The sequence below is a fragment of the Mchenga conophoros genome, linkage group LG7 (genome assembly GCF_057382185.1).
Source record: "Mchenga conophoros isolate Kocher_MC1m ecotype Shallow Benthic linkage group LG7, M_conophoros_male_GT1.1, whole genome shotgun sequence".
In the NCBI taxonomy this organism is placed as follows: Eukaryota; Metazoa; Chordata; class Actinopteri; order Cichliformes; family Cichlidae; genus Mchenga; species Mchenga conophoros.
In genome coordinates, this window is record NC_140532.1 from 44170243 (window position 1) to 44180947 (window position 10705).

General features: G+C 39.0%; 1 protein-coding gene across 1 annotated transcript; it reads right to left on the reverse strand.

The window, feature by feature from the left end:
• Positions 1-599: 599 nt before the first annotated feature.
• gpat4 (glycerol-3-phosphate acyltransferase 4) lies at positions 600-9850 on the reverse strand. The gene is made up of 13 exons (XM_085279493.1): positions 9739-9850; positions 7426-7668; positions 6317-6386; positions 5339-5627; positions 5188-5262; positions 5004-5093; positions 4718-4811; positions 4509-4624; positions 2263-2318; positions 2087-2172; positions 1876-2004; positions 1705-1784; positions 600-1469 (listed from the first exon to the last, which is right to left on the reverse strand). The coding sequence occupies exons 2-13, from the start codon at positions 7591-7593 to the stop codon at positions 1319-1321; spliced, it is 1404 nt and encodes a 467-aa protein (XP_085135619.1). The 5' UTR covers positions 7594-7668; positions 9739-9850; the 3' UTR covers positions 600-1318.
• Between the last annotated feature and the right edge of the window lie 855 nt (positions 9851-10705).

Here is a 10705-nt window from a genome sequence, read left to right on the forward strand (position 1 = left end):
TCTTCATGGATTACATCAAACCTGCAGATCAAGGTTGTAAGTCTCCGAAAAACCACGAATGTGAGATGATATTTCTCAGGTCTGTTTTCCCCCAGTTTCAGAGCTGGTTCCTTGCAGGCTTTTTCCTCTATACATATGACCTTGAATACACTTGCATAGGCACGGTAAATTTATTTATTTATTTTTGTCACTGCTATCTAAACGAGTCCATAGAGCAATTTAGATGTTTGTTGATGAAGGTAAATGGATTGCCATGTCACAAATTGCTGCTCAAATACTGACTCCTGCTGTTTGAGGAAGGGAACAAACTTTAAAGAAAAATGTGGCTAATTTGCTTTGTAGAGGAAAGTCTGCTGTAAGAGTCAAGGACAAGTAAACTGAAGCTCTTCATTATTAAGGCTTAAACGGTGGAGCAGCCCTGAAAAAGTGTGATCTCGCTTTCCTTTTCATGGACAAAATTCAGCAAAGATCAAAGTCACATATAGACACTTGAGCCGATTAGTACATTAGCTAGCACTGCCAAAGTGTCTGGCTGTGATGTAACAGCTTTAGTAGTAAACACTTGTTGCAGTCAGAGGAAAATGTTTTAATCAGATACTACAACAACAAGCTCACATGCCCACAAAACGGTTGCAGAGATGTTCAGCTTTTGGCCTTAATGCAAACAGTTAAAAAAGAGAAGTTAATAAAGTACAACTTTAAATACATTTAGACTGACCTTGGATACAAAGCAATATAGATAGTTAGATGCATAAAATCATTTTCTTTGGTCTACAGCCTGGTAGAAATAACAGTGTAACTCATTGTTACAGCAAATATCTAATCATCTAGTCACAGGGCAACAATCCTATGCATTTAGTAATATGTACATGGTCTATGTACAAGATCTGCTGAAGTTTGAAATGAGTATCAGAATGAGGAAGGAAGACGATATAAGTGACTCTGATTGTGGCATGGAGAAGAGTGTCCCTGAGTGCACAGCAAAATTGTAAAACAGAAGATTGGAAAACATTGCCTGTTTGAGTCTCGGTTTCTGCTGATGGCACAGTCATAATTTGGTGTAAACAATATCAAAGCATGGATCCATATTGCGTTTTACCAGCAGTTCAGGCTGATGGTGATGGTGTAACAGTGTGGGGAATATTTTCTTGGCACATTTTGGACCAAAATGAAAGAGGGTCCAGCCCAGTACTAGAAAGTTGTACCCAACAAAGCAGCTATTGTACAAATTGCTGCCTGTGGTATTTTACATTCACCTTATGTAAAATGTTCTTTAAGAAGTAAAACTCTGCAGTGATAACATACATTCACTGTGTCCTCATTGTCTTGTGGTTGAATCTTTTTTTTTTTTCTGGGTTTCCATCCTTTCACTTTGGTCTTCATGGTCACCTACAAGAACTTTGCTGTAAAGTTTCTGCAGCCCTTCTTTAAAAGCATTGTTCACTTTGGCTCGTTTCAGTCCACCATCCCTGAGAGAACATACATTGAGGGGTATTATTCATTGAATTGTCAGCGGTTACAAGTGCAAAGTCGGCATTTGTTAATTCTTCCGTAAAGCTTGAAGGAAACAAGTAAAATTGGGCAACTATAACACTGCACAGTTTCTAAGTCCCAGTTGCACCACTGTTCACATTTCCCTTTTCCAACAATGAACACGTCATTGTTCGGAAATATAAATTATATATAAATATAAACGTGTCTCACCAGATGAGATCTACTAATCCGCCTCGGGCAGCTATGGCGGCTTTCACTCTATTGGCAAACTGTACTGCATCCTCTCCTTCCTGCATATGAACAATAAGAAAAATCGGGCTCTTAAAAAGATGAATTAAACATTATATGATTTAAATTGTTTAAATTAAGGCAGGGCTTTACCTCTCTGTTCATAGGTGGCAGATACCAAATGCTGCATACGATGGCCCAGCTGCTCATCATACTGAGAAGATACCACACCAGGCCACACTTACTGCTGTTCCAGAAAGCATCACCGAAGCGAGGGTCATACTGCAAGATGACCATAAACGGCCCGTCAGCAGTGAGTAAGAGCAGTATGAGGAGATAGGAGGAAATGGACTGAAGCTCCTACCTTAATGGCAACGGGATAAATAGTACAGCCAATTTCAAAGCTGCCCTTTTTGAACATCATCACTGATGTGTTGTTAATACAAGTACCTGAAAATTACACAGTGTGAGGATCTTAACAATACTAACGAGGCTGTTTCGGCTGCTTTCTGCTTAGATTACACCCATTATGATACGCACCCTCAGGGAAGATGAGGATGGGCTGTTTGGTTTTATCAGCCACATGATCACTAAGCCTGAAATGAAAAACCAGAACAAACAGATTAAAATATTTGTATTGAAATCTAACCACTTTAAATCTAGTCTTACCTACTGCAATTATACAAATAGCCGAAACCAATGTATTACACTGACTGCTGAATACTTCACTTTTAATCACGTGAACCAAATTTAGTGAAACTCACAGTGGGAATCATGCAGTGGTAAATGCCTGACACACAGTATTTTGGCTGTGATATGATGCATACATGCATATGCAAATACACACACATAACTATATACACCCCCTTATTGCATCTACTGTACAAAGGTCTTGAGTCACCCCTCATTTATGCTTTATGCTTTGCTTCCAAGCTTCTAGACTTTCTTATAGTTTCTTCAAGTGCTCTTAAGCAATAGTTTTCCAGGCTTTCTGAAGATCTTCCGAAATTTGTCTTTTGCACATTGGCTGCCTTTTCACTCATTCTGAGTCCGGTTCTTGTCCCTGACTATTTTCACAATAATGTTTTTTTAAGCCACTTAATAATGCCCTGTGGATCATTTAAGCATAAAAAACACACCTATAACACAATAGACAAACCAATGTTGTGTCTACACGTAATGTAGATGTGAAGCATGTTGTTAAAAAGTTTGAGGAAAAGAGAAGAAATGGCAGACCTAAAAAGCTATCCAAAGCACATGAACAGTATCTGAAATTAATGTCCTTAAGATATAGGAAAAAAATCAGCAAAGATCTGACACAGAACACGTGAGATGCATCTGGGCCTTCAGCTGATCCAGCTACTGTTCACTGAAGCCTCATCAGAAATGGTCTCAGTGGAAGGACGGCTGTCAAGAAGCCAATCTTCAGAAAGGGAAACAGGGAGAAAAGGCTGAGGGATGCCAAAATACACAAGAACTGAAATGAAAATCAGTGGATACATGTCTTTTATGGAGTGATGAATTCAAGTTTGAAGCTTGTGGTTAAAATCTTTGCCACTGTGTACAAATAAGTTCAGAAGGGAGGGACAACAGTGAGCATCGACAGCCATCTGTAAGCAAGGTGGAGGCTCTTTCATGCTTTGTGGCTGCATTTAAGCCAGTGCTGTTGATGATCTTGTCAAAATCAACAAAATTATGAAAGTGGGAAAGTAGCTTCAGATTTAAATAAACCATGCAATACAATCTGGAAAGTATCTGACTAACTTCATTGTTTTGCATGACAATGATCCCAAACACACTGCCAATCCAGAATAGCACCTGATTAAAAACAAAAACACAATGCAATACTATCAGTGATGCACTGGCCTTCCCAGACCCCAACATTATTGAACCCATGTGAAGCAACAACATCATCCAAAGAAGAGCTTTGAATGTGCTTTAAGACGCCTAGAAAACTGTTTGTGACGACTGCTTAAATAAATGAAAACAAAGCTGACAGTTTTTTCTTATGTGCTGTATTGTCATGTATGTTTTCAATAAATCGCTGCACCTATTTCCCATTTTCCTTGAAAAATATTTTTAAAAATGACAGTGGATCAAGACTTTTGCACAGTATTGTATTTATCCAGCCATGCCTCCTATCCGTTGCTAACCACATTAACATCCTAAGTGGTTACATCCCCCAAAAAAAGGAATCCTCCTGATGAAACACAAGAACACAACTCCAGTGCAGTTCCCAAGCACATTTAGTCGGCGAGGGCACTGGGTGTGAAATCTAAGCTCAGTGAAATATGAGGACCAATCTGTTGTGGTGACCTCTTGAAGAACAGGGAGCAGCCAAAGACAGCACACTTATTTGCATACTGAAGCAGAAATTAAAACAGAAAAATGCATGAATGAATCTGCAAAGAAAAATACACTTTACATAAAGTCAGTCAATAAACGGGGTCTAAAATGATGGGAAATAGTAAAGATATAAATGTAAACATCAAAAAAGAACATCAAAAAATACCAAATAAATGAAATATGAAAACAAATCTGAACATAAATAGCAATATATGATATATTTAGTGAATTAATGAATTCTCCTATTTGTCTTCAAAGTAAATTTTAATATTAACTTAATATTATTAGCAATCACTCATTGAATAAATGAGTGATTGCTTTCTTTCTTTATATGTTCTGTTGGCAGTTTTGATCCTTCCTATCCCGGGTCACCCACACTGATTTACTTTTTGTCTCTCATGAGGAAAGGGGATTTATATATAAAGACGATGCAATTTTACCTCTTGGCCACTAGGTGTCTGTCTTTGACTTCTGATCTGTCAAACCAGATGTGCGGGGAGGATTTGACCATTCCTCTTTGGATCATCCCCAGCAACCCACGATGCATCTGTCCAACCTGAGAGCCAAGTTCAAAAACAAAAACTCTGCTCATCTCAAATACTCTGATAAATGCTGATGTACACAAACTCAGAGAAACAAAATGTTGTACCAAAGAGTAGCAGCGATCACTGGCCAAGATGATCACGTCAATGGGTGTCGTGTGATTGGCCACACATATACCACCATTCTTTGGTTTGTTTTCTCTGCAGATAAGACACATAGACACAGTACAAAATAGTGAAAATCTGCCATGTTTGTTGTTAAAAAGTCACCCGATTAGTCTCTAGGATATCTTAAATCGAGACATTACGTTAAAGCTGTTTTCCTGTCAAACAACGTGATGCTGCCATGGGTTTGAATAAGGCTGATGTTTGTTTGGGTTTTTTTTACTGTACCTGTTATGATAGGTGATGATTGCCGTGAGAGAGCTTACACACATGCGATAGCCCATCATGTGAACCTTCTCACTGAGGTAGGATCTTAACCTGAAGACATACAGCATGTAGCCACAGAGTCACTTTATATCTCTTCAGGCTGGTGCTCACAACACTGGAGACTTTAGGTGTTGTGCAAACTTACGCTGCGTTTGGTAAAAACCCCACTAAGGTGGTCAGGAATAGGAAGAGACTAATGCCAGTGACTGCAAGAGTAACCCTGCAGAAAAAAGAACAAATAGTTTCCTCAGCAGTCACCCAGCCAATCACAGTTCTTTTAATGACACAAGTCATACCTGAGAGGCAGCAGGATGCCATAGCGGGTGAGAAGTCCCAGCCCCCACAGGAGTGTAAGTCTCATATTTATGTGATGGAAGTTGTAGTTGCTCCGAGTCAGCAGATTCCAGCTCTCAAGTTCCTGGGCTGAAAATCGCTTGGTCACTTCATCATCCACTATGCTCTCCACGCCCCTTCGGCAAAAGTAGAAGATATCAGCCATATCAAACTCATGATCTGAGCACAGACAGCTGGCAGAACCCCGGATCTCCTGCTGCAAAGATGCTGGTGATTCTTTGGCTATGATACCTGCAGAGAGCGTGCAGAGAAAAATGAATGATTTCATTGTTTAAAACTCATACAAGTCAAATAAACATTTATGACTGACTGTCAGGTTCAGTTGTGTGAGGTGTTGTGGAGTATCCAAATACAGGATGCAGTAGATAAAGGTTCAGTTTAAACCTGAGCATTTGAACCAATAAAAGAACAAGTAACAGGCAGTCCAGAAATAGGTGACAAAATCCACAAGGAAAAAGGACTGGGACTAAGGACTGCACAGCTAGTGGGACTACCCCACAAAGGACGAGGGGAGACGCAATTACAATAAATACACCAATAAATACACAAGGTACTTGAGGCAGACAGTGACAGGAGGGGAGCACTAATTATGGGAAACTAGACAAGTAAATTAATTACCAAAACACAGAAGACACTGGTTACCCAAATAAAACAGGAAATAACCAAACAAGGGTAAACATGACCGATGGAGATTTGACACAAAAGGGCAGAACAGTAAGGAAAGTATAATATACAAAACTATGACCAAGGACAGAACTAATGTACTGCAGGGAAAAGATACATGAATATAAAAACCCAAAGAAAACCAAGAAAACCAGATTACATAAGGAAAACTAAATAGTAAAAAAAACCACTTCAAAATGACTAAGATACACGTCCCAGAATCATAACACTGATCAATATATGAAAAAAAGGTTTACCATTTGTATGTGTTTTGTAGAGTTGCTGATTTTTTTCTTTTGCTCTCATTTCCATTCGTAAGGTTGCCCACTAATTTAGGACAAAAAAATAAAAAAAAAACAAGTATATAAAAAAGAGGCTGAACAATTTACCGCTGCATTCATTCTTCTGTTGACAAGCAGCTGTGAATGGACTGATTCTTATATAGGGCTTTTCTATTCTATTTGAGCTCTCAAAGGTTGTTCTTGTGGCATTAGATAAGCATTAGTAACAACCCTTATAGGTCTCCAAAATACCTTCAAGTTCACAGATTCAAAGAGAAAATGGAAAGCACAGACAAAAATATGATCAAAGTAATGAAACTGGGCAAGATGCTCCCTGGAGACTAAAGCTCTGCTGAGGAAAAGGATGGGAAACCAAGTTTGGCTCAGAAGCCTGCAGCTAAGAAAACAAAGCATAGAAACTCGAGAAACAGTTCTGATATTGTGATCCAATTTACCTCCAATCCAACCTTTTTCCAAAAATTAAAAAAAAAACTGTTTTAAAGAAACCAAACAGTTTTGAGGAACATGATGTTTGCACCAGAGAAGACATTTAAAAAAAACACTATATCATCGTCACAGTATCATAATGGCATGTACTGCAAATAAAACATCACTGTACATCCAAGCAGGGTGACCATGTTGTAACCTGGTCCTCCAGCCCGTAAACCAAAACAAAACAAAAAACAGTTGCAATCCTCGTGCATGTTCCTTAAGCTTTAATTACGATTACATTTCTCCTGAGTAGTAGAATTTATCACATGGGTAAATGCTTGCTTCTTCTTAGGGTGGAGTCACTAAGCCTTACTCCCCGAAGAAGCAGCAGCAACATCCCCTGTGCTTCTAACAGTCCCTCTGAGCCTTAAGAACAAAGGCCTCCATCCTCTTTGCGCCTTTTGTTGTTGCAATGCATTTTTCAAATCAACATGATTAAATGTACTTTGCTAAAAACTCAGGGGTTACAATAAATGATCATTAAGTAATCCAGATTTTATCATTTAGAAAGTCTTTGAATGAAACACATATGAACTTAAAGGATTTTGATTTTGTACCTTTTTAGTGATATTAGGCACCCAAATCAAGCTCACCTCAAATATCTTGAGAAGTGTCCTCAAATACAAGCTGCGGATACTAAAACAGCCTCCGAGTACAGCTGGCACAATGATAAAGAGACACAGAAGAGTGAACCACGCAGAGATGGGGATGCTGAGACACCTGCACAGCAGGTTGTGAACAGCCCATGTAAATGGAGGCATGCTGTTATCGCACGGAGAACAACTGAAACACTCAGCTTCAGGGAAAGTCGTCTGTGCTGTTTAAAGCCATGCTGTCTGAAATCAGAATGGAGTAAGTCATTAAGTCATTGGCACCATTTGGCAAACACAGCACAAAATACCATGATAAGAGATGCAATAGCACACTTGGGGCTCCCTTTCAGGTGACTTATCATTAAATTAATTAAGAAAAAACATCTGATTTTTCAAATAAACAATGACTTTTCTCTGAGAGCCTTTGTAAGCCAAAAGTTTCTTCCATCCTTTGAAGACTGGCTTAGTGGCTGCTGCTCACAGCTGTAGGCTGATTGTCTTCAAACACTGGAACATGTTTGATTGCTGTCAGAATCAATGTGTAGATGCACAGAATAATTTTAATAACAGAATCATTTGAGGTTCCCTCACTATAGTATCACTAGAGCAGGTGACTGGCTAGAAGCTTGTACAGCTGCACAAATATGAAAAATAATGGAAAGGTTTATCTGTTTACTGTGATGACAGCAAATGCATCTTAGGATAACTAAGACTAAATATTCAACCCCAGGTTTTAGATAGGGGAGATATTATCACCCTCATCTGAGATTGGGTACCAAGCCCCAAGTGTGGCAGAGCACTGAGTGCAAGAGTAGCTAACCTGAATCTGGAAACTGGTTACAAAAGCTACGTGAGCAATACTGTCAAGGGGGCCCGAGGGCCTGTACAGAACTGAACTCAAGTGAAAGACAGGCGTGCAGAGTTCAAAGTTCTCAAATGCTTTATTTAACTAAGGCACAAGGTATTATTTAATGTGGTGTACAAGAATTAGAAACTTGTGGTGAAAGATACACTCAATACTATACTTGACGTGAGGCTGAAGCTAGAAACTTGTCTTGACTAAACATACAACACAATACTTGGCATGATGTTCAACATGACGACAAGAGGGGTGCTACACAAGGCTTGTCAAGAATGAATGACCTAAGATCCTGTGGGACTTCCAGCAGACATAGTAGTTGTGGACAAGCAGAGGAAGGTGGTCGTAGTGATAGATGTAGCTGTACCAAGTGATAGCTACATCAGGAAGAAGGAACACGAGAAGCTGGAGAAATATCAAGGGCTGAGAGAAGAGCTCGAGAGGATGTGGAAAGTAGTCCATATTTGGTCCATATTAACATGACAGCATCACACAGTTGTTGCAGATTTGTGAGCTGCACATGTACAATGTGACTCCTGTTCCATCCCATCCCAAAGGTGCTCTATTGGATCGAGATCTGGTGACTGTGGAGGTCATTTGAGACATTGTCATTCAGGATGGATCTCTGCTTCCATGCTGTTTACACCAAGACTCATCCTTAGGGACTAGTAAAGCGCTATATAAATACAGGCCATTTACCATTTACCATTCATCATATCAGTCAACATGTTTCTAATTTTTCTGTCGTCCACTTTGGAGAACCCTGTGAAACAGCTCAATTTTCTACTCTTAGCTGCCAGGAGTGTCTCCTTATGTGGTCCTCTTCTGCTCCTTTTGGACCATTCTGTATAAATCCTAGAGACGATTGTGCAGAAACTCCCCAGTAGAACAGTTAAATCGCCTTTCACCATGTGAACATACCTAAATGCATTGAGTTGCTGTGTGATTGACTGATAGATAATGAGCTAAGATTTTGAGCCTGGTGCACCCTATTGTATAACTGGGAAGGGAAGGCAATGTCAAGAACAGGAAATTCGTTACGAAATAAACATAAACTATTTTAACGTTTTACCTTAAATGCTTTTATATTTTATTAACAAAAGTTGTGTTGAAAAGGTAGCAGGGGAGAAGAGTCTGATCTTTCACAGGAAAAAAAGGATATGATGTTCTTATACATAATATAAATGATAAATGTTGTATCAAAACACACAAATGTGCTTGATGAATAATAGCCAGGGATATTTTAGGTGGTCATTCGCGAAGATACAAACAGGAACAGTCATTTAATGTTACTTTAGCAGACTTAGCAGTGTTACTTCTTTCTTTCAATTTTTTCAAACCTATCTGTTATGAGTTTTAACAAGTTTACTTTATGTTTTATAATCATCGCCCCTTAATTTAAATAATGAACTTTTTAGCCATTGAAGTCTAAAACTACTAAAGGTAGTTCTTACCGGCCATTGGATTTACCGCCGCGTCAACAAGGATTGAGATGGCAGGTGGTGTTCCATCTGGACAGTCCGGACTGAAGAACAGGGATTTCTGACACTGTGCTGCCTGTGCAGCCTCTCAGCAGCATGCTGTGGCTGCAGATCACAGGCAGACAGAGCTGTATAGAGTTAACAAGGCAACAGGTGGCCAATGAGGGCTGCTGTCACTGCACTGTGGATTGAACGTGGTATTAATCTGATTACAGTAAGTATGCCAGAAAACACTGTAGATGACATGAAGTCAGGTTCTTACAGCTTTGTATTCCCACCTGGAAAACCAAAACAGATGACAATGTTATGAGGAGCTACTGTTATTTACATCAGTTTTATGCTTTATATTCTGACTATGTTAAATTACATTGTCCCTTTTAAATAAATAAATGAAACAAATGAAGTTAATCTGCACCAATGAGCAAAATGTAATATAGAGCACCCTTGCGCTTCTAAACCACCCATTTAAAATAACATGTATACGACTGGCTGCATTGTTACACCTGCATCAGTTATCACTGATATTTGCAGTTTATTATTTTCCATCTATATTAGAAATATCAAAGCTATCTGATCATTTGGTGTTGTGTCCTGGGTGTTTTTATTGTGATATTTCTGAAGTTAAAAAAGCAAATAGTGTAGATTTGCCAAGTATTTGCAACTCATTAATTTTAAAATGCCCTGTATTATATAGCCAACTGCAAAGACAAGGATGAAGCTGGACAGATGTGCAAACTGCATTGGAGCACTGGAGGCATGGAGAAACTTTGGGCTCATGTACTGAGCATAAGTTTAATTTTCCAAAATTACTGAAGGTGTAAGGAAAGCAAAACACAAGTTCAGCTACAGGCCACTTGAAATGTCAAAACACCATTTTGTGTGTTTCCATTTTATTTTGTATGAAAGTGTGTATAAAACAAAACATAGGAAAGAGAAACAC

What these genes read in the sequence shown, in the direction of transcription:
- gpat4 (XM_085279493.1), bottom strand. Translation starts at nt 7,593, where the DNA reads ATGCCTCCATTTACATGGGCTGTTCACAACCTGCTGTGCAGGTGTCTC. An exon ending in ATCATCACCTATCATAACAG is followed by an intron (nt 4,812 to 5,003) that starts GTACAGTAAAAA and finishes TCTTATCTGCAG; the next exon opens with AGAAAACAAACCAAAGAATG. An exon ending in TGCCACCTATGAACAGAGAG is followed by an intron (nt 1,785 to 1,875) that starts GTAAAGCCCTGC and finishes GTTCATATGCAG; the next exon opens with GAAGGAGAGGATGCAGTACA.